Genomic DNA, 27,207 nt, shown 5'->3' on the forward strand with positions numbered 1-27,207 from the left:
TGATCTTATGACATTTATTGCTTATATTATAAAAACAAAAAACAAAAACAAAAAATGAGGAAAAACAGATTTCTGTTTTTTTTTCTACATTTAAACGAAACATTGAATATTCATTTAAAAAAGTTGTTGTTTATCCGCGGCACACATACTACATTTGATCATAATTAAAGAGATGAACACTTTCGGAAATGTGGGCGATAACCGATCGGATGTTACTCATATTCAGGTGCCCGAATCAGCAAGCTCCGCGGAGCTTGTCGAATCGGTGATGACGTGGACATGCATCCGACATGATCCATTAAGAAAAATAATCCCATTTTTATCGGAATGTTCCAAGCGGATTAGTTTTATTTCTTATATGCACAAACAAAAAAAGCATAATATTTTGGTTGACTGAACATTGTGTTCATGCCTAATATTTAAATGTTATTTTTCGTCGATTTTTTGGAATAAAAAAATAAAAATTCAGTAAGAAATGATAATACCATAATGCAGATCAGATAAATCTTTTTCTTTTGCTTTTTATAGGAAAGATATTGTGTGTCTAATACCTTAACTTTCCAGTTATGTTTTTTTTTTAAATAAAAGTGTGCAATTAGACTGTATTAGTATTAGTTTTAAGTAATTAAATATACAGGCATTTCCAGATTAAAAGTTGTAATATATTATTTCCTATACTGTTCTGATATTGTACATAACTAAAAGGTTGAAGTCGATCCTTAAATGAATCATTCCTTATAGAAAAAGTTATAATAAATATTCGACAATAAATCGAATCAACACATTATGTAATGAAATCATTTTGTCTCCCATGAACAGACTTGTATCGGGCTAGACGTTTAACAAGTAGGCTTCTGGAACAGGGTTCTGTTGCTACGAGATTTAAGTCGTCACTACAGAAGTTGTCTGGTCGTCATCATGAACTCGTCGATCGTTACGGTGTATCCATCTGCGCCATGAAAACTAATTTGTTCAATGTGTCATAGTTTTATGAGCAACTCGGTGGGTGTTTCTAGAAAAGCAGAGGATGCTTACCTAACCGATGCACCCGGTCCATCCTCCCAGTTTTTAGTGGAGTCCGAGTTGCTCATTTGTTACTTTGTATGTATGATTTTAGTTACTTTATGTTCTTTGATGCGTATGTCTGTTTTCAATGTCGGGTCTTTGTCCCTGGATTACATTCTTTTAATTACCGCTATAACCTTGGTTCCCTTTATTACTCCCTCTAATAAACTGGTTGTTTTAGGTTCAGTCTCAAGTTCATACAGACTAAATAAGTTATCCATTCCATTAAATAACCTAAAACCGCATGTTATAATTTTTGTTTATTAGAGTTCACACCTAGATAATATTACGTGATTACATAATTGTTGAACCAGAAAGATAATTGTCATCCATCTCTCACCTACATGGTAATTAAATCTTTGTAATTACATTAAATCGCAGTGTAAGTGTTTAATCTTACACTCCTCCCTACCCCATTAATCATAAACCATTACACTGATCTATTCACATGTAACTGCATCAACAATTTCATGAATTATCAACAAGAAAAGACGTGTCATCACCATAATTATTACTTTTCTTGCACAATTTGATCAAATGGCAAATTGTACAGTGTATTTATAGGTATGAACTGTACAATGACATATTAGGTACAAATGAAGAATTATTGACAATTTTCAAAACACGAATGGAGTGGGTGGGTGACTTCAAAATCGGTAAGCGGAAAAAGTCACAGAAAGGAAAGTCACCATTTCGATAGGAAATAACTCACATGAAAAAGTCACAGGAAAAAAGGTCACAATATTTGCTGAGTAATCAAGGGAAACAAGGTTACAGCGATAATCAAAAGAATGTAATCCAGGGACAAAGACCAGACATTGAAAACAGAAAAACACAACAAAAAACATAAAGTAATTGAATTAATACATACAAAGTAACAAAAATAAATGAGCAACTCGGACTCCACTAAAACCTCGGAGCATGGGTCAGGGGCACCAGAGAGGTAAGAGGCCTCTGCTTTCATAGAAAAAACCGCCGAGTTGCTCATAAAAAGTAAAGTCCTCGGTAGACACATTGAACAAATTAGTTTTCATAGTGCAAATGGATACACTGTAACGATCCACAAGTTCATGATGACGACCATAAAACTTCGTTAGTGATGGCTTCAATCTGGTAGCAACATAACACTGTTCCAGAAGCAGCCTTATTGTGTAAGAAGTCTAGCGCGATACTTGATTGTTGAAGCAAGCCCCAGTGTAAACTTGGCGCTAATACACCCTCAGTGTAAGTGTTGGTATCTTTATTTTTAGATACACAAACAAAATGTACAATGATATAGTAAAAAAGAACAAAAATAAAACTCAAAAAAACATATGTGTATGTGTACGGCAATCTATTGTTTTCAGTAATTTTTTATTGACTTAAAACCAAGATAGTCGGAATAGATTTTCCATTATTTTCTTATAATAAGTTGTAAGCTGATAAGGATTAGGATAATTGCAGAGATAAAAATGTCCGTAGTCGTCAAGTCTGCTCCTGATTTTATTTAAAATTAAGGATTTGAATATTTCGTATCGTTTGTAAAGACACAAGAAACCAACACTAAGTTGCACTCAGCTTCGATTACGAATTTATCCAGAAAGAAACTTTCATATCTTTTTTCAAACTTCAATGCATTCATTAACGAGTACTATAAGTTACAAAACTCCATATTTCACTTCTATATAAGCGCAAATTTTACACCCAGGACACTGGATCTTGCTCAAACTATCAAATGCACAGCTTGACTAGTATATAAACACGAAAAGGATGATCCTAGATTTGGGGGTGCCTCGCTTAAACTGAATTTTTTCAAATAAAATCGAATATTTTCATATTAATTGCTCAGCAATCATTTGACAAATGATTCTTATAAATAAACACAAGTATCACCATCAAATACTTCTAATCAAATCAATACAAGGATTTTTACATTTAAACTCCATATTTCTACAATCGCTTGACCGAAAGTGAAACAATTGCGATCTTTGACATCGTTAAACCAACGGGTTTGATCGGCACTCTTCACGTGGTTTGCGATAATACTAGGAACACAAATTGTCCTTAGCTTTCAAGCGTCACAGTAGACCGCAATGCGAATCCTTGTATTGATTTGATTAGAAGTCTTGTGTCTGTTTATTTGATAAGCAAGCCCCTGTGCCCTGGACTAATTGATACAGCTCTTTTATACATTTAAAAAAGGATACTGGATCGTTCTAGAAAGACTTAAAATCTGGGTTGAATTAAGTGAAATTATGGGTTTTTCGGAGTAAAGAAACTGTATAGGGTTTTAAAATTAGCTTTTATCCAATCTAACTACAAAATCTGATATAACAATTTTACACTTATTATTTCATTGTTTTGTAATTTAACGCCCTAGTTTTACTTATTACAACATTTATTGACTTACTGTGTGACACTAGGTTGAACAAGAATTGTACAGTTAATTGTACTAAAATAGCCAAAAGTTAGGTCAAACATTATAGTTTGGCAATTCATATGGATTAAATACTGAATATAATTAAATAATGGAACTAGACATTGCTAAAAAAAACCAAACTTTTAAAAAAACTAAACAAAAACAAACAAAACAAAACAACAACAAAAATTGAATTCTTGATGTAAATATGATTTTCAAAAAGTAAAATATATTTGTTTTGAACAAAAATTAAAAAAAATTAAAAAATAAGTGTACAAGCTACCACATGAAGATTGCCTAAAACACACAAGCAATCAAATAAATGAAAATAATAATACAAAACGATGTAATATATCGGCGATTATCATGGCAAGGATTTGCATAGTAGACTTCTTCTGCTTTACATAAATACTCGAGCATAGGAACAATTTTTTTTTCTATGTTTGTCTGTTTGTTATTTACTATGTTTCAAGAATTCAGAAAAAAAAACACTTGTCTTACAAACAATGAAATATAATAGTGCAAGAGTGTCATAAAAAAGTCTTCAAGGGTAATTGGAACAGGTTTAATATGTAAACTACAAAGTATAAAAAAACTATGCCACGCCTTCACATATATTCGTATCGAGTCATCGTATCTTTTGGCTCTGGAAATTCTCCCTAGTAAACACATTGTCATAAATAAACACATCCTGCCACATTTGTAACATACCTGCGCTAATGCACACATAATGTATAAATTTCGTATGGCCGATATAGGTGTGCCTTTGCATGTGGACAAAAGTTGACAGAAAGAGCTTGAATCTTTATCAACCGAACCGACAGTAATTATGGTGTACACCCTTCCTCCATCATTAAGGCTTTTAGGAAGAATCCTTATTTCAAAATCACGTGTCTGTTACGGTGCCCAGTACATAACGAGGTAACGAAACGCTGTGATCTGATTTGTAACCGTTGTGCTTGTTGAAAAAACGTAGAAAGGGTGATCACACGTGAATTGATAGTTCGTCCTTCCCTGACAAATGCTTCAGAATTAAATGCTGTTGTTGCACACGGTGCGTTATTTTGGCCTAGACAATGGTCTTTTGGTAGTAAAAGGCGTTCCTGTATCATCACCAAGTCCTTCAATGACATTAGCTAGCGGTCTGAAAGAGATAGTATCTATGCACTTTTGTAAAAGCCAAACTTTGTTTTCTCTACATGCGCACTAGCCTGGCGTTTTGCATAATAACTGAAAAGTTCCATTTAACTTTATTTTTCAATTTTATGAGAATTTCTATTTTGATCATTTGTAATATTTTTTTTTATAAAAGAGATACATTTTATTGCTTTAAAGAATCAAACGTGAATCTGATTATACAAGTAAAAAGACGGTAGTTAACAAATATCCGGTCATCTCTTGATGGCGACTGTTGAAATTAATAATTCAAAACTATATTTCAAGACAACGTTTAGATTGTAAATCGTGAATTTTTCTCTCCTACGAGTATTCATTTCAAATGCGTTAAAATTCACTACGGGGGAAAACACCAGAAAAGACCTTCAATGGTTTGCTGAAGAATATTTAAAGCGAATTGTCTTTGACATTAGATACATCTGACATTAGCACTGGAAAAAAACGAACTTCACTACACGGTGTGAAAAAATGTAAATGGCAAAGTAAATGTACCATAAAAATGAATTGTCAGACCTAAAACACTGATAAAATGTAAGATATAATTGTATTTATTGATATTTAAAAACGCTAATCTTATATTGAATGTAAGAATACTTACATACACTCCATCCTACTGACACTAAACATTCGCATAAGATAGGAACGTTGTTGGTAGCTTTGTTGTGTCGTTGGCACCAGTAAGTATTGGCCTGGATCGAGAAAGAAACGTCCAGAAGTTTCCCGGTACTCAGCATATGTTTCTTCATTTTCTGGCATTAATGGGTCTGTTCGGTCAAAGAAAATCTTGTTCATGGCAGCAATTGGTTTATTAAACAGCTGTAATTATATATATATATATATATATTTATTTAAAAATGCTTTATTCTACCATAAACTGCATGTACTAAAATTTGTATCTGCATCATCTTGTTTAGAGTTATGTAAGCACTGACTACATCACACAAATGTACTTTTATATCTTGAACTACACTTAGAGATCGATGGTAAAGGAAAACTATTTACCAAACTTTATGACAAACGTGATGACTTTTTATTCAGAATTGTCAACTTTCCTTTCATCTGTGGCAACATCCCTTCAGTACCTGCGTATGGTGTTTTCATATTACAACTTATACGTTATGCCAGAGCTTGCCGTAACTACGCAGATTTTTTTGTATCGCGGTTAAAAGTCTACAAGATTAAATTCATCACTACAGAAGTTTGATGGTCGCCATTATGAACTCGTGGATCATTACGATGTATCCATCTGCACTATGAAAACTGAATTGTTCACCGTGTCATAGTTTTCCTTTCCTCGTTCATCCACCCCCGACTCTACTTTTTATGAACAACTCTGCGGGTGTTTATAGAAAAGCAGAGGACGCTTACCCTAGCGGTGCACCTGGTCCATGTTTCCTGTTTTAGTGGAGTCCGAGTTGTTGCCCATTTGCTTTTGTTACTTTGTATGTATTGTTTTAGTTACTAAATGTTCTTTGTTGTGTTTGTCTGTTTTACATGTTTGGTATTTGTCCCGGTATTTCATTCGTTTGATTTCTTGGTTCCCTTGAATATTGTTATACTTGTCTTCCGCAAAAACAAATAACATTCGAGTTCCCCTCTCTATCTCTATTGTCCGTGTCATTGTTTACAATTATTTTGATAGTTTGATGTGGAATTTAAATCTGTGGATACAACATATTCATATAAAAATATCATACCTGAAAAATTTCGAACCCTATTGCAAACAATTCACCACCATCGAGTTTATGCTGCCTGTGGAAGACTTGTAAAAGCGAAACAACTAGTGGAAGACGACCATTAAACCTGCGCTGAACGTTAACTGAAATAGATATACTGGTAGTAAATTTTTATATAGGGGTCGCCTATAAGAATACTAAAATGTTATATCAATCCACCAAAAGTTTCTTGGAAAAAAAATTAAACTAACCAAAATAAAAAAAAAATAATAATAACAATAAAATTAAATTCTGTTACTAGGAAAAGAAAGCACACGTGAAGCAAACATTCTGATAATAAACGCTGGTCAACAGTTATGAAGAAGGTATTAGTACAACTGAACGCATAAACAAACATCCAGAAGTGGACGAAAGTTAAGAAACATAAAAATTAAAATACTGAAAAAACAAAAAGATCAGGTACGGGTATTACATTTAAAATTTGACTTGAAAGAAAAGGTTTAGTTTACTCGTATTCTAAAGTGAAGATAGTTTGGCAATCCGTGAGGCAACTTCTCCGTGATTACCTTCACCAAACCGCGGAAGAAAATGCAATAAAATAACAGCTGCCAATGACACTATCGAGCAAATGAATGCTTCACCAAATTCTACTCCGACAAAGAAGGAAACGAGGGGAATATGGGTTCTACACATCCTATCAAAAACCGCGATAAGAAGCATGCGTGATGATTATCGCAAGAAAGGGAAAATCAATCTTGAAAGAGTAATCTAGGGAACCAAGGTTATAGCGGAAATCAAAAGAATGTAATCCAGGGACAAAGACCAGACATGGAAAACAGACATACATAAGAAAGAACATAAAGTAACTAAAATCATACATACAACGTAACAAAAGCAAATGAGCAACTCGGACTCAACTTAAAAATGGAAGCATGGACCAGGTGCACCGGTAGTGTAAGCGTCATCTGCTTTTCTATAAAGAGCAACCGACTTGCTCATAAAAAGTCAAGTCCGGGGTAGACAAACGAGGAAAGGAAAACTAGGGCTTTATTAATAGAAAACGGGGGACATAATGACATGACAAAAGAGTATGCTAGGTCGATGATGAGGCGCATGAGTCTTGTAAAAAGGAAAGGGACAAAACAGCAAGGAAACTACCTGACTATTTTGAACTCTTTAAGCCTGAATACAAGATTTCAAAGTTTGTTAAGGAATATAGTGTGCCTCATGGCTATGTAATTAACTTTGATCAGATTGGGTTAGAACAGTTCCTACAAGTGAATCGACATAAGAAGAAAAGGGGTCGAAAGATTGTAGCGTAGTCGCTCTTGATGAAAAGCGTGAAATCACCGGTGTTGCTGGGATCAGTTTGACATGACTGCTGTTACCATTTCACCTCATTTATTAAACTACACAGATGCCATCCGATTTTCAAGTTTCAAAAGTATTGAAATGTATCCCATTCAAAAAACCATTGATCATCCAGTGAGACCATGATTGAATACGCTAAGACTGTCATGATACCGTATGTCAACAAAATGAGGAAACAAATTGGTAATTCCTTATGAAAAGTGGGCATATACTGAGGATTTGTGTAGAAACTATCTGTATGAAGAGTGAGCATATACTGAGGATATGTGTATAAAATGTACTATCTGTGTGAAGAGTAAGCATATACTGTGGATTTGTGTAGAAACTTACAATCTAAATGCAGAGTGAGCATATACTAAAGATATGTCCAGAAACTTACTATCTGTATGAAGAGTAAGCATATACCGTGGATTTGTGTAGAGACTTACTATCTGTATATAAAGTGAATATACAGTGATGCTTTGTGTAGAAACTTACAATCTAAAAGTAAAGTGAGTATCTACTGAGGATTTGAGTAGAAATGACATTCTATATGTGTATTGAGTATATATATATATATATATATATATATATATATATATATATATATATATATATGTGTGTAGAAATTACATTCTACATGTATATTGAGTATATATATATATATGTGTGTAGAAATTACATTCTATATGTGTATTGAGTATATATATATATGTGTGTGTGTAGAAATTACATTCTATATGTATATTGAGTATATACATATATATATATATATATATGTGTGTGTGTAGTAATTACATTCTATATGTATATTGAGTATATACATATATATATATATATATATGTGTGTGTGTAGAAATTACATTCTATATGTATATTGAGTATATATTGAGGATTTATGTAGAAACTTACATTCTATATGTAAAGTGAGTATACATACTGAGGATATGTGTAGAAACTTACTATCTGTATGAAGAGTGAGTATATATTGAGGATTTGTGTAGAAACTTTCACATTCGAGCCAACCACCGGCATTCACTCCTCGAACCCAGCGCCCATATAAACTCAACTGGTACTCTGAAAAATAAATCAATAATTAATTAATTGTTTAAGCATTGTATCGGTATTTGAAAACACATGTTACTTTGTTTTTAATTTTGTAAGATCAAAATTTCATTGAAAAAAAGGAAATGTGATTAAAAGTATTAATCATGATTAAAAAGAAGTCGTTTCGTTCAAAATCCTGCCGTCTGATTTATTTCGGATACTAGAATATGACTAAATGATTGAACAGTATATGATATCTAGTCCATAATAATCTTTATAGACTATCTATAATCCGTTGTTGAAAATAATCACAAAAATAAAACATACAGCCCAGCAACAAGCTGGTCTCAGTTAACCATTTCTGTCTCAGCAATGATATTTCATACCATGTAAATCTATTATTTCGTTTGGATTAATCCGAAAATTTCCGGATGTAAACAAACCTGGAAAGGTCGCCGATTAATTATTAACAATATATTCTCTATCGAAGGTATTGATTTTCTCTACTTTATATAGGAATAGGACTCGTAAATTGATAACATGTTTTAGATCAACTGAATCATACCGAAATGGAGAGCAACATGTAACATTAAATTTGTCAACGGTTCAAAAAAAAATCTGCAGGGTAAAATCTAGGATGATATTATTTTAGCTCCTAGTAATGACCGAATCCTCGTGGGACATAAAGAATGGTAATGTAAGTTTAGTTGCTTATCATTCAAAAACAATACATTAATGAATCTGGTCTAACTATACATGAATAATTCCGATCAAACTACCAGGCGTTTTGTTCGCGTGTTTTGATTGGTTGATAAACTCTACAGTCTTATCAACTGAAGAGTAGACGACATGCACCACATATTCAATGACAATTTCCACTGAGACGGAAAATTTCAGGTTTCTTTTTACATAAAAATATTGAAAATTATATCATTTCGACCTTACTGGTGTACTGTAGACTGTTATCGTGTTGGGCAACATGTTATAGTTATATAAGGAAACAAAAAAAAAATGTTTACCATATATCAACTAATCTCTTTGCTGAAGTCACTTGGCCTACATGGCACTTTTATCATTGTTTACAGCATAATCTTTAAAGCCTATGTAAAAAACATCACACAAAATGAAGTAAATTGAAACTGTAATATTCACTCACCTAACTTACTACTTAAAATATCGTGGTCGAAGTATAATATTGACTCACCTGCTTTATCACTTATACCATCGTGGTCAAAGTCAGGTGACAAGTTACATATTATCATGTTACAGTACTCTTTTCTAAAGTCCTTATAGTTCATCCAGAATTCTCCGTCATCCTGGGTCTTTAGTTCCAAGTCCATCTGAATAGATTCTTGAACGTGATTCCATTCATCACTTCTGTAACGATATAATAAATAAACTGACAAATGACTTCTCATTATATACCCCAATTCATTTATGATAAAGATTTCACGTGTAGGTAAGTTTAATTAACAACTTGGTAAACGGTCAATAGAGCAAATAAAAAGTTGAATCATGCATTGTTTCCTTTTCAGCATGGCATATCATCTTTATTAATCGCCAACAAAAATGGCAGTACTAATAATAAGATGAGATGAATGATAGGCAGGACATTTACAATATATCCAAGGTAAACTTGCCATTTTGAGTTTTTAAAAGAAATATTTAATATATCGCGGTGCATTTTTAATCCATCGATACAGAATCAAAATGATATATACTATACATGATATCTATCGCATCAGAGCAGAAAATATAATATTCTATTGGAAATATATCTATATTTGCTTCATATTCCGACTTAAAGGATGATGTACGGATGCATCGACAAATCAGATCGTTTTGTGTTTGAAAAATCTAAATCCTCGAATATAACATTGAAGGTTTCAATCTGGGTTATTGGTGATATATTTCTATTAAAATTCTAACATTGACCCATATATCGATTATCTGATTATTATTACTTTCTGGGCAATTATCTGTAGGCAAACCAATTTCAAATATTAAAAGTCAATCGGCCATAACTTCCATTAGCAGTAACAAGTGATAGCATAAGATAAGGCTATAATGCATGTTTAGATTTTCTGATGAAAATGAAGTAGACAAATTGCTAATTTTTACTCGAAATCAGAAGAAAAAAAATTATATAACATAAGTTGAAGAATGTAAAGAAAACTGAAAAAAATAATACAAATGACGATTTCGGTAAACTCTGTATATGGTTTCCTTTGCTACAAACTGTCGTACAATTAAGATCACATATTTTTGTATACGTAGCTGCTCGGGCTGTAATTCATCTATGTATTTAACCACTTAATGTTTTTGTATTGTGTTGTAGAGAAATAACATTGATTTGATGGAACTATAAACACATTTTGTAAAATTGTTTTGTGTAAAGTACGAACTCGCAGTCGATCAAAACCATTCTAATTTATTATGCCAGGGCCAGAAAAGCTTGTCTAAACAGAAAAGTATAGAATACGAATCAGAACACTTAGGCTGATTTCTACGTTTTTAAATGTACTACTATTTTATTAAATCTAATTGTATTTTAATATACTTAAAGATGTAAAATATCTTATTTTGCTTGATAAGGAGATGAGATATCAGTCCATTGGTGACTTATTCTCCCGAACATTTTAATCAAAAGAAGTAATATGAAAAATTAAGTTGACAAATTGATTGTCAATAAACATATAATTTGATAAGTAAGAACAGCGGCAATTCCCACGAGCGTTCAATTATGTGATTATATCTTCCATGTAAGGAGGCAAAGAATAATGGAGAAGAACTTCGATTGTCAATGATAGATACATATTTCATCTAATGCACTTCTTATCTGATATAACCTCAGTATTATAATTCCATTTGATCATCACTTTGCTTTATTTGAAATAAAATGTTGCTAGTTGCATTTGATGCATTGCAGTAAGTATTCAACGATATACCAAGCATAATCCAACTCTTTATCGTCGATTGAAAATATCTGTTTGTAAAAACGTCACAAAGAACTCACTCATCATACTAAACATATCACTGCAATGACAACAGAGAACAAACCAATCACACAAATTATACGTCAAAAAACAAAAAGTATTATAAAATGGATCTAATTTTACACACAGCGCTTGACAATAGATGCCTCACCCATCAAAATAAGCATGTTCCATGTGTAATGAACATAGATAACTCACCCATCACACCAAGCACCATTCCATTCTGTATCACCCCATGGATTCCTCATTCTGATTAGTTTAGCGGTATTTTGAAGATAAGGGATCTCCTCAACTCCAGTAATGACATAACTGTGATTTGAAACCATTCCCTTTTTCTCTTTTTCATCACGGTCAGCCTTGTCCTGTAATTAAAACTTTCTTAATCAACAATGGTCATGTATTAGCATAATAAAAAATCGCTTATGCTGAATAATGATCAACGATTATTGAAAATTTAATCTATAACGTTTATAAACGTCACAAAGAAACAATGTAAATAAGTGTAAAAGACTATATAAGTAATATTCATTTTCGATAAATTAAGAATTTAGTGAATGCATTTCATGTCTATAACCATAAAGAAGACCCGTTTAACGAGTAAAAAGGGAAGTGGACTACCTTTATAGAGCAAAATGAGACATTAAATGCTTGTATCAGATAAGAAGTTAAAAAGTGGTTATTTACGTCTCTTTTAAGTTGCTTTTATGTTATACTTCTATAGTCTAGTGATAATCAATACCATATTGTTAAATTGTAGAAAAGCAAATACCAAACAATACAGTAGCCTAGAAATGTGACATAATATCAGATGATCAGATGAACACTATGCATGTGAAGTTAGACACATGTACCATAGTTCTTTTATCATACAAATATATATATCTGATTATGATTTCATTCCATGAGCAAATTAGTGTGTTGTGGACAATGTATGTAAGAAACCATTTCATTCAAATTTTGGGAAAAAATAATTATATGGAAAAATAAAGTTTTTTAGATAATGTACTTGAATGCCATTTATTAAGGTTGTGTGTATATGTGTATGTGTTTAACATGTTTAAACTTAGTATGCGTAGTGGTTTACGTAAAATAATAAGAGGCTAAAAGGAGCCTGAATCGCTCACCTGGTTAATATTTTGCTTTACATTAACTCTAACAAGGAGTTGGCCGACACTTTTGACTCTATAAAGACTTTGATTGGTCTTGTCATAAGGATCATTTCATCAAGTTTCATTATATTCATTTTATTTTTCAACATATTGTCTGAAAACTGCTAAAAACGTAATTTTTTTTGCCTTTCAAGGGCAATAACTCTTACATGGAGTTGTCCGACAACTTTGATCCTCGTAGACTTTTGTAGGTTTTATAATAAGGATCATTTCAGCAATTAAAAGATATTGGTTAAACCTAACGGTTTTGGAGATATATGCAAAAATCTGCTGTCTGACCACTATGTTCTATTTTTCATTGAATTCTGTATAGTAGTTTCTGAGGAGAAGATTTATGAATATAATAACATCAAAAAACAGCAAAAAACGTCCAAAAGGGCAATAACTCTAACATGAGTGAACAGATTTTCACCAAAATTTTACCACAAATAGATCTCATCATGCTGCATACTTTTACTCATGTCAGAATTTGGCTGAATCTAACGGTTTTGGAGATATATGCAAAAATCTGCTGTCCGACCCTAAGTTTTATTATTAGTAACGGCGGCGTTTTTAACCGATCAAAAATCCAAACGGTCATTTTGTGCTGGATACTCTAAGGAATAATCATCTTAAGTTTCATCCAAATTCATTCAGTAGTTTCAAAGGAGAATATTTTTGAAGAAATTGTTAACGACGACGACGTACGCCAAATGATGAAAATAGCTCACATGATCTACGGCCAGGTGAGCTAAGAAGTAAATTGACATTCGAATAATATACAAACACACAAAAAATGTTTAGACTGGTGATTATGCCACATGCACAAACAAATAGTAACATGTCGTAACATGCATGTCGTACTGTTACATTAAAATAAAACATACAGATATGAAATGCAAAAACGCTTGATTCCTGATGAATTTGTAATTGAAACTTATATCAAAGATTGAGTTTATTGAAAGACTAAAATAGTGATAAAAAAATGTGGTTAGCAAAATGAAACAAACGCGTGCAAAACACACAAAAAAAAGAATCATTAATAGTTTCCAGTAATCACATCTGACATGCACGGATTCTTGTAAAAGTGAAAACGTATATGATAATTCCAGGCGTGAGTTTCACAAAAAGTCGTCAGTGTAAAATTGATCGGAAGTAATGACGTCATAAACTAAAATAGCATTGTGACGTCATGATTTACGATCAATTTCACACTTACGACTTTTTGTGAGACCGACGCCTGAATCGTCTTGTCCATGTAAACCTTACCTGTATTCGAGGTCGCTAGTGAATAAAAATTATAGCAATTCATATCATTTCAAGTCATTTTTTAAGACCTTGTTACTACGAAAACACTTTCAAGAGATTCCCTTCTGTTCGGTTCCAAAATGCGATACATTTTGCTGTCATCCAATGCTATAGAAGACGTTTACCGCAACATATCTTTAAAGAAGTATCATTTTACTTAGGCATGGCAATATTTTGACCATAATCACAATTTTTGTCCGCAGATTAAATAACTTTAATAATTTGTTAGTAAACTCAATATTATTTCTTTACGTGTGACAGTTGAATAAAGTAAAAAGTGTACATACAATTCAGATTTTACAAAGAAATGCTACTGCATGTTTTGACAGACAGAAAGTAAGAGTACAAAAAAGAATAATAATAAAAAAAAACATGTAGGAGTTTTATTATTGATTCCAAGGGGGTGCATATATAATCAATTTTCCTGGTGTGAATATACGACATGCCAGTTCATACTAGCAGATATGTCCTTTTTTTGCTCTACAAATTTGGCTATTAAACCATTAAATAATTCCCTATCGCGAAATTTAGCCATATAAACACAATATAATTATCTTAACGGTAAAAAAGAACTCGTTAAATGCAGCGATAACCTTTGTATTTTATGCTCCTATCTGATAGGGAAAACAAAATTGCTTATTAAAAATTTATCAGACCTTTTCGAGGCAGTTTTTAATTACAGAAAGTCCGTATCTCGGTTCGATTAACCTATTGGTCATATACGCCTGTATTGCCAACTGAAGTTAGGTAGTTTGAAAGGTTGTGGAAAATGATTTTCACGATTGACACATACAAATATACTTGTGTACATAGGTACCTCTTTAATTGAACTATATAGAATTTACGTAAAGGATATCTACATACGGGATATCTTTCATGAGTAAAAGAGATTTAGGATCTACAAACAGGATACCATTCATGAGAGAAAAAGAGATTCGTCTTTCAATTTTAGAAATATTCAATCTGATTTAAAACATGATTTTATTTCATATATGATTTCGCATTTTCTAAATTTCTAATAAATATTGTTTTGTAAAAGTGCATAAACAATGTTGCAGAACAAGTTAATTATGCCGAAGTAGATCTATCAATAAAAAGAAAACATAACAAGATATTGAATTGTGTACAATAAAACAAATATATGTAAAGCATATTAAAAAGTAAATTGTTTTAATACAAAATAAAATCAAATCAAAACAAAAAAAAAACAAAAAAGCAAGGTTAAGCAATCGGTTAATCAGCAGTCGAACAAATCCACGAAACAAAGTTCTATGACAGACCTACCAATCTGCCTTCTTGATGGCTTTCGATGTAATATTTCGGAAGAAATTTTAGTTCGTAGTTTCTCATTCATGTAAAATAAATTCATTCACACACCCCTGCCTTTACGAATTAAATATTATTGGTTCATTAGACATCTTAACCTACTCGCCTGTCTCTACTGATGGTGTGCAAATTGAAATATATTTTGATTTAAGTCATAACAAGTATGATTTATTATTTTTTAAAAATTAAATATAGAATTTACCTCAAGAAAGGTTGTTGGTAGTTGGGTCATGATCGAATAAATTAAAAGGTATTGGAATAGAAACATTTTCATAGTTTCAGGTGTAATCTGGTTAACATGATGCTGTGATATTTCAATGGACTAAAATATATCCACCAAATTTTTATTATGTCAGAAAATCTTAAATTTTCACAAACAACTATTTTCCAAACGAATCTGGAAAAAGTTAAAATAAGGCTGTTATTCAATTATCTGCTGATATTTACAACATCATAATAATCTAAACAACAATTACATACATTTATATTTATTTTCATTTACTTACAACGCTAAGGCAACCAATGACGGCACCACATTGAAAAGCTGCACGAATGAGGTAAAAATCTTCCTCCCTTAAATCAGCAGGATTGTACCACTCCGCTAGTCCACCTGTCAGGTCAGTGAAAGCATCTGCTTCAAAACCATATTCTAATGCCTCATATGATTTATTTAATCTAAAAATATGTGATAGTAATCTTTAAAAAAATTACAGATCTTCGAAAACTACGGGAGTGTGATAGTAACCAGAAGACAGCAAAGAAATGTCTGACAATCACCTTAAGAACAGACTATTTCATGTTGGAATTATTATATATTTTTTTATATTTTAACAACGTCATCTATTAACGATATTGATATCTGATTGTCCCCTTAAATAATATAGAAACTGGAAAGCCAACTTAACATAATATGGGTATTATTATCACTTACACCTATATAAGAATGAGTCCTTACAACAAAAAAGGTTAAATATGCTCTCTTTAAAACTATTGACCAAACTTAACTAAAAACGTGATGAATTTTCATTCAGAATTGTCAACTTTCCTTTCATCTGTGGCAACATCCCACCAGCATCTGCGTATGGAGAGTTCATATCACAACACATACGTTATGCCAGAGTTTGCCGAAACTACGCAGACTTTTAATATCGCGCTAGAACTCTAACAAATAGGCTTCTGGAACAAAGTTATGTTGCTACAAGATTGAAGTCATCACTACAGAAGTTTTATGGTCGTCATCATGAACTCGAGGATCGTTATGGTGTATCCATCAGCACCATGAAAACTTATTTATTCAACGGGTCATAGTTTTCCTTTCCTTGTTTGTCTACCCCGGACTTGACTTCTTATGAGGAACTCGGCGGGTGTTTCTAGAAAAGCAGAGGACGCTTACCCAATCGGTGCACCTGGTCCATGCTTCCAGTTTTTAGTGGAGTCTGAGTTGCTCATTTGCTTTTGTTACTTTGTATGTATGATTTTAGTTACTTTATGTTCTTTGTTGTGTATGTCTGTTTTTCATGTCTGGTCTTTGTCCCTGGATTACATTCTTTTGATTACCGCTATACCTTGGTTCTCTTGATTACTCCTTCAATAAAGGATGGTATGATGTACTTATTGTCTTAACATTGTAAATGATTGTGTTACTGTTTTAATATTGATGACTGAAAGTGTGTAGATGCGACTATTAATATATTTTTAACATGTTTATTGTTCCACTTGTGGGCAGAATATTCAGTGTTTAAAGTATCATACACTTTTTCAGACCTATTTAAGGGTGTATTGTAAACATTCAATATTATAATGTATATAATATAAAATGTATTTTTCTATCAATTATGTCATCAAATTCAAGGGTTTTCAATGAATATAATGATGGAAACATTGGAACATTTCACCAAATATCATTGACGCAGGTTAGTTTATAAGACTTCCAACAAAAAGATAAACATTATTTCAGTGGTTCATAAAGTAAATTCTAACATATGCAAGCGCTTTTGATAAGATATCAGATTGTTCAGTTCATCGCAATAGCCAGTAAGTTAGTTAAAATAATCTAACATGAACATGACAAAACATGAATGGTTATTCAACGTTTAAGTTTACCAAGACATAGCTGTAACTATAAACATACTTTGCATAGGCTTTTTCCACTAAGGATACCCAGAATTCAGTAGGATCAGACGAGTGAGCAAATAATATCTCTCCATTGACGGTGGGTAATAAATCATCTATATACACATCTACCCATTTTCCAAACTGCCAAAAGCGACAATGAAACTTTCCGTTATAGGCAGCAGTACCGAAAGTGTTATCAGCTGGTATTATCTGCAATATGTTGTACAAAAATTCAGTTATTTCAATGTCTAAACGGAACAATACGAACAAATCAAAACTTCAAGTTTTCGATTTAAATCTCTTTTATTGATTACTAGCTGAGTATATGCATATATAATGCTATAAATGTATGCATTTAAGTCAACCATATGTACTTCTGTTTTATCCAATGCGTTGTGAAAAGAATCAAATTGTTCACCAAATAACTACAGATAACTACATGTAACATGCGCGTTCTTCGTTTTCTCTGAAGATATGAGCATTAAACATGGCTCAGTTTACGTTTATGTTACATGTATGTCGAAATACTGTGAATTAAAGTTTTCATAAAGGAAATCGTGAACATTGTATTTTAGACAAGATCAATATTATAATAAATTTCCTTGATATAATATATAATATGTACTTACTTTTTCCATTAACTGGGGTTTCTCTGCTATTGCAGAGAGAGTAGAAAGGAACCAACAATCATTTAATTCACCTTGTTTCATGTCATGACGACTAGTACCATCTGATATAAGAACTGGGTTGAATATGATTTCCTGTACAAAATTGAAATATTTTTAATAATATTTGATAATTTGGATTTAAAATATAACATCTTAACAGTGAGATGTTCTTGTTCAGCTATTATATTCTTATATTTGTACGACATACTACCTTGCATTCTTACACTTACTAGACCCGGTAAAGTATCTGTCCGTGAAACTGCCCGTATAAACATCAGGTAGATCCTAATGTGAGTGGCACAGAGTAAATTTTATCGCCCTGAATTTTTTGTTCCAATATAATGTAGTCGACAATGTATGGCTCATAAAATGACTTCAAAGTTTCCTAACAAAGCAACCAAATTTTGCTCAGATTAAAGAGTTATCTCTCGTTTTCAATGAATTTTGATGCCTTTATGTAATCTATTTCTCTTTATCGATGCAGTTAATCCAAAACCAACATGCAACTTTGAGAAAGAATGCACTTATGATATGAAGTGGGAGAAAAATTACTCCCCGTCAATAAGATTCGAAAAAAAAACAATTTATGAAAAATTCTCATTTTATACATTGTTGCATTCATCCCTGAAGTGATATATTGTATTTTTGTACATCCACGGTACTAAATAATATCTATATTTCTAAATTGTCATATTTATGAATGGTCGTACATCAAAAAACAAGTAATTACAAATAATGACAACGAAAGTGTATTTTGTATGACCACATAATGGTCTCAGTATACCGTAATTGGAGATATTATATGAACATGTTATCTGTTATAACAAAAAGGTAGGACCAAAAAATCGTACTGGGATAAAATTAATCCTATTTTGGTTTTTACAATACTAGAACTGATGACGATAGTTTAGCAATAGGAAATGTAGACAAATTTGTAATGACAAAACTTGACAAGAAAAGCTTTTAGTTCCAAGAAGAAGTGTGAAAATGCATTAATAGGACTTATACAAAAGCAATATATGTTTCTGGGTACACTATAATCCGGCGCAAATTTTCATATGGTTATACGTATTGTTTTATATTGGTGGCTCCTGATGTTTAATGTATAATTTAGTCTTAAGTTATGTAAAGTCAAAGACTAATTGATAACAGTAAATGTCGATACTTTCAAAGACTCCTTATGTCAAAGGTTTAGTTTTAAAGAATGTTAATACCGTAAATATTGAATGGTTTATTTCTTTGGTTCATCAGGAAGAACATCACAGACAATCGCGAACTTTAATCATTTTAAGTAATAGCTAAGGAAAGGTGTTAATGTGTATGAAGCTGATATATAGTTGTTACTTATTGTAAAACTGTATGGTCATCCAAGTGATATCGTACTATGAGATTTGATATTTAAATACATTTTGTTAAAACGGCCTTTATAATATGTACATGCACACAAACAAATAATAAACACGTATTCAATTATTCGATATTTTTTTCCCTGTCTAAACAATCAATTGTCTGTCATATTTATATTTCAATTTTTTTCTGATGTTGACAAGAATTCATTATCTTTGTATTAAGAGGATAAGGATAAACATGTTCCAAGTTAAGATTATCTCCCAGTTGAACTGTTACATACGTATATGGAAACTAAAATGTTTTAATTACTACTTTTGCGTTAAAATCGTCATCAGTTGTCATGGCGACGTTTGTCAGGTAGAAATAAATAGATTTTTTTCACATTATCGTTTTGTTAAGCCTCCTGTTTAACGCCATAAGAAAATTAACGTTTGATGCTTCATACACCTGTACTCTGTGATGTAATAACACTAAGACAAAGAATGTACTATTTTCAAATCATCAAGTAAAATCATAAAACAAGACGTGTTTCATTGTAGAAGGTTTAATAGTCAGCTATCGATTATCATAGATCTTATAATTTCGACAGAATATGATTTAAAAAGAAAATAAGTGCTTACAGTTAAGTGTGAATCATGTACTCCGTGTTGGAAGTTCTTTGAAATTGCTGTACTATTATCGTCTACTTTTACATATATGATTTTTGTCTCATGAATATTTTAACTTTATAATATCTTAACAAACTTGAATGCAAATACTTACATTCGGTCTCTTCCATAATATCTTTTTAGATGTCACTTTGTGTTTGAATATAGAAAGCATGTCAGCCCGAAAATCTGGATCGACAAACAGCTTTCCATGGCGCCGGGCTCTCTAAAAGGAAGTTTGTTGATATTTTTATATTTCCATAGACATAGACTAGAATATTTTAATCAACGAAGTTAAATCAAACTTAGAACATAACTTTTATAATTTAATAGGGGAACGTATTCATCTAAAAACTTTATTCCGTATTACGTAATGTTAACAAAAAGAGTAATCAAGTGAACCAAGATTCTAGCGGAAATCAAAAGAATGTAATCCAGGGACAAAGACCAGACATGGAAAACAGACAAACACAACAAAGAACATTAAGTAACTAAAATAATACATACAAAGAAACAAAAATAAATGAGCATCTCGGACTCCACTAAAAACTGGGAGCATGGACCTCATTCGCTATACTAATTCGTGAAGCTATAAATTTGTATAACATTGAACATTAAAAAGTATATTTTGGGCAATGTTGAATGAAGTGAATCCCATTCATAGTATTTTAAGTTACTTTGGTTGTACCCTGAAGAAAACAAAAATGTGTTTTTCATTTCCATGAAATAATTTCCTGTAATTTTATGGATTGACTATACTTTTGAAAAAATATCAGCTAACACATCTAAAAATCAATACACCGCAAACAAACAATTCATTTTCAATGGCTGCTATAAACAACTTTCAAACGAAAAGTAACTTTTTGTTTTTTTTTATTATAGAAAAAATCATGGAGACATAAAAAAAAAGATAATAATGAAATAAAATAAAACAAAATAAAAATAAATAAAAGCACTATCCATTTTAAATTGACTGAAAATGAGAAAAAAATATTAGTTCTAAGATGGTCCAGGTGAGATGTTGTCTACGCTCCCGTCGTTGTCATCATCTGCAATTCTGAATTACGTAGGCCGAAAGGTAAGGACTTGGATCTTACTGATGAGGTAAATATAAACAAACAATAGAAACAAACAATGAGCAACAAAATACAATCAAAAGGCTCCCAGGAGCCTGAATCGCTCACCTTGTTTAATTTTTGCCTTTCGAGGGAATAACTCTAACAAAGAGTTGTTCGACAATTTGTATTCACGAAGACTTTTGCAGGACTTATCATAAGGATCATTTCATCAAGTGAAAGTTTCTTTCGATCTATTATAGTTTTATTGTTTTCAAGATATTGACTGAAAACTGCTAAAATCATGATTTTCGCCTTTCAAGGGCAATTACTCTAACAATGAGTCATTAGTCAACTTTCATCCCGCAGACTTTTGTAGAACTTATCATAAAGATCATTTCATCAATCGAAAGTTTCTTTCTATCTATTATAGTTTTCAAGAGATAGGCTGGCTGAAAACTGCTAAAAACATTTTTCTCCAAGAGCAATTACTCTGACACGGAGTCGTCCGTCAACTTTTATCCCACCGACTTTTGTAGGACTTATCACAAGGATCATTTCAGCAATTGAAAGTTTCAAGATATTGGCCGAAAACCGTAAAATAATGTCATTTTTCACCTTTCAATAACAATAACTCTAACAGGGAGGCGTCTGATAATTTTGATCCAATGCAGGCTTTTGTATGCGTTATAATAAAAATCATTTCGGCAATTAAAAAAAAAATGGTTAAACCTAACGGTAAATCTTCTAAGTGACCCATTTGATCCATTTTTTAGTAACAGCGGCCATCTATGTATTGGATTCTTAAACTCCACAAGAATCCATACAAACAACCCTACATAGCTGGATCTGCGAAATGTTTTACCAAACCTGTGGACGCGTTTTTAAACAAACTATCTGCATCTCAATGGAAACTAATTGTGCTCCTTTACTGGCTGACCTATTCCTTCACTCTTATGAGGCTGACTTTATAGCTGAGCTGTTCAAAAAGAAGGCTAAGATTCTTTAATCTCAGTTTCCACTATATAGATGACGTATTATCGCTAAACAATCCTAGTTTCAGGAATTTGATACATCCAATCTACCCTTAAGAACTTGAGATAAAGGATACTACAGATACTGTGAAATTCAGCCTCATAACTTGACCTACACTTAGAGATTGATATAAAGGAAAACTATTGACCGAATTGTACGACAAACGTGATGACTTTTCATCCCATATTGTATACTTTCCTTTCATCTGTGCAACACCCCTTCAGCGCCTGCGTATAGAAATTTCATATCACAACTCATACGTTATGCCAGAGCTTGCCGTAACTACGCAGACTTTTTGTATCATGCTAGACTTCTTACAATTAGGCTTCAGGACAAGGTTATGTTGCTTCAAGATTGACATAATCTCTTAAGAAAATGGTTGTCATCATGAACTCATGGATCGTTATGGTGTATCCTTCTTCACCGTGAAAACTGATTTGTTCAACGTGTTATAGTTTTCCTTTCCTCTTTCATCTACCCTGGAATTGACTTTTTATGAGCAACTCGGCGGGTGTTTCTGTCTTATCCTTATGTTTTATTTTTGGTAACAACGGCCATCTTTCTTAACGGATCTAGAATTCCCACATCAGTTATATGCGGAATACCATCAGAAACATTTATACCAAGTTCGATTCTATTTTGTCAAGTAGTGTCATAGGAGAAGATTTTTGAAAGTAATAATGTTAAAAGTAGAAAAAAAATATCGAAAAAGGGCAATAACTCTAACTCGTCTTTACAGGATTTTCGAATTTACAGGAAAATTTGTCCACAGATAGATCTGATCATTCTGAACACTTTCGCCATAGTAAGAATTTCGCTAAACCTATCATTTTGGAGATATATGGGAAAAACTTCTGTCTTACCCTCTTTGTTCCGGTGGCCATGTTTTTCGACGGAAAGAAAATCCCAATATCAGTTCTATGCACAATACCTTAAGGAACATTCAAACCAAATTTGGTCAAGTTATATCAGAGGAGAAGGGTTTTGACAAATTGAGAAATAGATTACCTACAAAGCATAAAACAACAAAAATCTCAACAAAACAAACACAAAAACAAAAACAAAAAAAAACAAAACAAAAAAAAACAAAAAACAAAAAACAAAACAAAACAAAACAAAACAAAAAATACCAAAAATACTAAATGAATGAACAAAATGCAAAAGAAAAATGACGGAGTATTGTCAATATGGAAAACACCTTTCACTGACTTATTCAAATTAACATTTGCAAAAGCTATTAATCTAGCAAGAACCTTTATAGACATGTATATATGTTAAGTTATATACCATACGAAGTCATGCTTTCAATGGATTGCAAATGTTGTCAATTAGTACATCGAGTCATGTTCGATTATGGAAACAGCCCATTTAGGTTTCTGAAGTTTTAATGAATATACTTTGATGTTCTTTTTGTCAATATTTATACCATTCAACGGTCAAAAATGAAACTCTAATTTTTGTAAAATCATAATCAGTTTCAAACGCAATATTTCGCATTTGTTACTTATTACGTTGAATGACATGAAGCGTTTAAATAACTAGATATTAAGGATCAAGGTTATCAATAAGTAAAGTCGTTCAAGACGTCATTCTGTTTTTAAAAAAGTAATCTTGATAGACTAGCGCTGCACACAGTTGTATACTACTTAAAGAAAGTTTTCAGCATCGACTTTTGACCATGTGAAGTCCATATTTTAAAACAATTACATTCTTAAAATTTACTTTAACGATTCCAAATAAATTTTGTAAGGTTTATTTACATATACGAAATACAAGGACGTCAATAGATTCTTTTTCGATATTAAAAGGCGTAAGCCGGTGCGATTGAAAATAGGCCCAATTGTGGAGTATCGATGTGTCTTTGACATTTATTGTAAATTAGTAAAACGTTTCCTAAGAGTTATTATTTTGCCTATTGAATAATAATGCTATCATAGATAAAAAAAAAAGTTCATGTTATTTTAATAACATTTAATCATGTCTACATAAAAATAAATGTGTAACAATAAGGATACTTTTCATCCGCTCATATTTCATCATTAGCGGTCGTCTTTGTTTTGGTAAAAAGTTAAGTAAATGTATATTTAAATGGTTTAATAAATAAATATGTAAAAGGTTTAATAAATACATATGTAAAAGGTTTAAAAAATATAAGAGTTACAGGTATAATAAACGTATGTGTAAAAGATGCTGTGCTTCGTCGGTATTTATACTATTTTGACTTATTGCCCCTCTTGTATACGTGGGACGGGGAGGGAAATGATATTGAATTTAATATTCGTACCGGTCACAAGTAGTGATAATGAGACGATGCATTGGACAGTGCATCGAAATTGTTTGAATATTTACTGATTCGGAGGACTGATAAATATCTTGAAAATGAATTCGAAGTCATGCTTCCTACAAGTGTGTGTTTAAATTCAATATGCAAATGTCTGTATGATTTTTCTTTGATTGTCTCGAATAAATGGGTACATATTTCAAAATTAAAAAAATGTCATTGATATAGTCAGAAAAAAATTAGTTCTAAATACATTTTTTTCATTAACAGATGTTAGTGACCTTCAGGATATTGCTGACTATGTTACTCTACTTATAACTCACGAAAACACGAGATTTTGTAACCATCTAATTGTTGTTAGTTAAATCCGTTTAGAATCTTAACAACATGCAATTTTCTATATAAGTGGTAGTTTTATTTAGCTGTCTGACGTGTGTATTGATAATAGAAGGATGGGCATTTCCTTTGAAACGGTGAAGTATACAAGTACCATAAGGGTAAGATATGTCATCAGAAACAAGGAAACAGCTTCGACATTAAGTAAGCCAGTACAAAGTGTTTATTCTAATTGTGAATTAGTTTCAAACGTTTATCTTGAAAATGACTGACTGTATGTCCAAAATGCACTAATTTTAAGTCTAAACTTTAATACTTTCAGTCCATGTTCTACATATATATGGCAATATAAATATTCTTATGTCAAGAACACGTAAGCGTACAAAAAAGGTAGATTTGATCAAACATTCCAAAATAGGAAAGGGATATCTTAGTGTGATAAATACAAAAAATGTACATGTTGTAAACAAAATAAAATATATCGATATAAATGATGTACGTTTAGCATGGTTATGGATCAGAAATAAATCATAAACCCTGGACTTGACTTTTTATGAGCAACTCGTTACTAGAACACCAGAGGACGTTTATTCTACCACCGCGCCTGGTCCATTCTCGCAGTTTCAGGTGGATTTTGAGTTGCTTATTTACTTTTGTTATTTTTTATGTATTATTTTTGTTGTTTTATGTTGTTTGTTTTTCCATATCGGATCTTTGTCCCTGCATTACATTCTTTTGATTTCCGCTAGAATCTTGGTTCCCTTGATTATCCTTACGCCTCTTTTGCGCTTAAATGTTCTTCCTAAACGCGCAACGTTTTCATCTGTATTTAAATAAAATTACTTAAATAAAATTTTAACTCATTAAATCGACAGGAAAATAAAACGAAAAGTTTCATATATGTGTACACATAAATGTACATAGGTAGTTCTGTTTGTGTATTGACCATTTTTGTTATTGAAAAAAATAATCACGCTTTAATATTTTTGTTTCGTTTTTATGGATAAACACTGTAAAGTAAGTCTATTTCAATTATACAAAATTAGAAACAGACATTGTTACTAAATTGTGATGATCACTGGTAAGTTAAGTTTTTGTTGGGCAGTATTGGAACACACACACACACACACACACACACACACACACACACACACACACACACACACACATTATTTTTCCTATTTCATTGAATACTTCAGGAAATATAAGGTTAATTCATCTGTATGCTTTTTGTGAATAATTACTTTAAAATGTAAATAAAATATTTATATTCCATTAATTAGATTTGAATTAGATTTAAACGAGAAGAAAACAACGCTTACAAATTGCAAAAAAGACACGTCTCCTTCCATGCATTCGATTGTTTATCAATCGTGTATCTTCTGTGTGTTTAAAGTATATTATCTTATGACCATAGCATTTTAAATCGAATACAAGCATAAGTTACACAGTGTGCCAAATTATAGAGAAAGTCTTGAATTAACCGTAATAACAAAATGATCAAATCAATTAAGAAGTCAGTTTTTGATTAACATGGCTTGTCGATAAGTAAGAATTACATATATTTGAGTAGTATACCTACCGCTGCTCCCCCTCCTATACCCCCTGCTTTCACCACACTAGTCCAGTTCCTTGGTGTCAACTTCTCTTTTCTGACTGTCAGGACTTCATTACCATTGTCACCAGAAATTTTGGATTTAATGACGTCGTGTGTTTTCCTTGAGCTGATCGTAATAGTGCATCCCATTTGAGGATTCCTACATAACTAAGTCATATTGAGCAAAACTCGGTTGATATTTTAAATGTTCCTTTAATTGCCCACTAATATGTATGTGTCAAAAATTACCATAACATTACCATCCTTTAAGTTACTGAAGAAAACGTTCGTTTTACATCACTTACAACTACTTGATATTGAATGACCACTCATTGAGTTGACTGAATTGCTACTCTTCACAACATCAACTTCATCAACACCACGTGGTGCTACTGTCATTATAAAGCACCAATCAATGACATTTTACCTGAGACTAGGCATACGTAATTGTACTATGTTGTCTAGCTTCTGAAATAGAATCCAAATAAAACAATTTAACATAACAATGCTGCGGATTTTTTCAATCGATCAACAAAAAGATTCGATAGCGGTGAATCTTTTGCCTTTTTAGCAAAGAATCAATGAAATGGAATATTGATTATTAAGCCCTAAAGATCTAAAAAAACAGATGGA

The 27,207-nt window shown here is 31.9% G+C and overlaps 1 protein-coding gene across 3 annotated transcripts; it reads right to left on the reverse strand.

The window, feature by feature from the left end:
• Nucleotides 1-1,312: 1,312 nt before the first annotated feature.
• LOC148622947 (calpain-8-like) lies at nucleotides 1,313-26,965 on the reverse strand. 3 transcript variants are annotated; one of them, XM_088573328.1, is made up of 12 exons: nucleotides 26,560-26,962; nucleotides 20,386-20,496; nucleotides 18,235-18,366; nucleotides 17,622-17,815; nucleotides 15,997-16,165; nucleotides 14,126-14,140; nucleotides 11,907-12,070; nucleotides 9,917-10,089; nucleotides 8,629-8,742; nucleotides 6,337-6,458; nucleotides 5,238-5,455; nucleotides 1,313-4,607 (listed from the first exon to the last, which is right to left on the reverse strand). In XM_088573328.1, the coding sequence occupies exons 1-12, from the start codon at nucleotides 26,722-26,724 to the stop codon at nucleotides 4,523-4,525; spliced, it is 1,662 nt and encodes a 553-aa protein (XP_088429454.1). In that variant the 5' UTR covers nucleotides 26,725-26,962; the 3' UTR covers nucleotides 1,313-4,522. The 3 variants fall into 3 exon arrangements, with proteins under 3 accessions (XP_088429454.1, XP_088429455.1, XP_088429456.1); XM_088573329.1 differs by lacking the exon at nucleotides 14,126-14,140; XM_088573330.1 differs by lacking the exon at nucleotides 1,313-4,607 and having other exon boundaries at nucleotides 5,260-5,403; nucleotides 26,560-26,965.
• Between the last annotated feature and the right edge of the window lie 242 nt (nucleotides 26,966-27,207).

This window comes from Perna viridis, chromosome 3, assembly GCF_037379345.1.
Source record: "Perna viridis isolate PV_CMFRI_1.1 ecotype Kerala chromosome 3, ASM3737934v1, whole genome shotgun sequence".
Taxonomy (NCBI): domain Eukaryota; kingdom Metazoa; phylum Mollusca; class Bivalvia; order Mytilida; family Mytilidae; genus Perna; species Perna viridis.

Excerpts from the sequence above, each read along its gene's own strand:
- LOC148622947 (XM_088573328.1), bottom strand. The coding sequence starts at position 26,724 with ATGGGATGCACTATTACGATCAGCTCAAGGAAAACACACGACGTCATT. Across the intron at positions 20,497-26,559 it reads GTATAGGAGGGGGAGCAGCG|AGAGCCCGGCGCCATGGAAA; the intron begins GTAGGTATACTA and ends ACTTCCTTTTAG. Across the intron at positions 17,816-18,234 it reads AACCCCAGTTAATGGAAAAA|ATAATACCAGCTGATAACAC; the intron begins GTAAGTACATAT and ends AACATATTGCAG.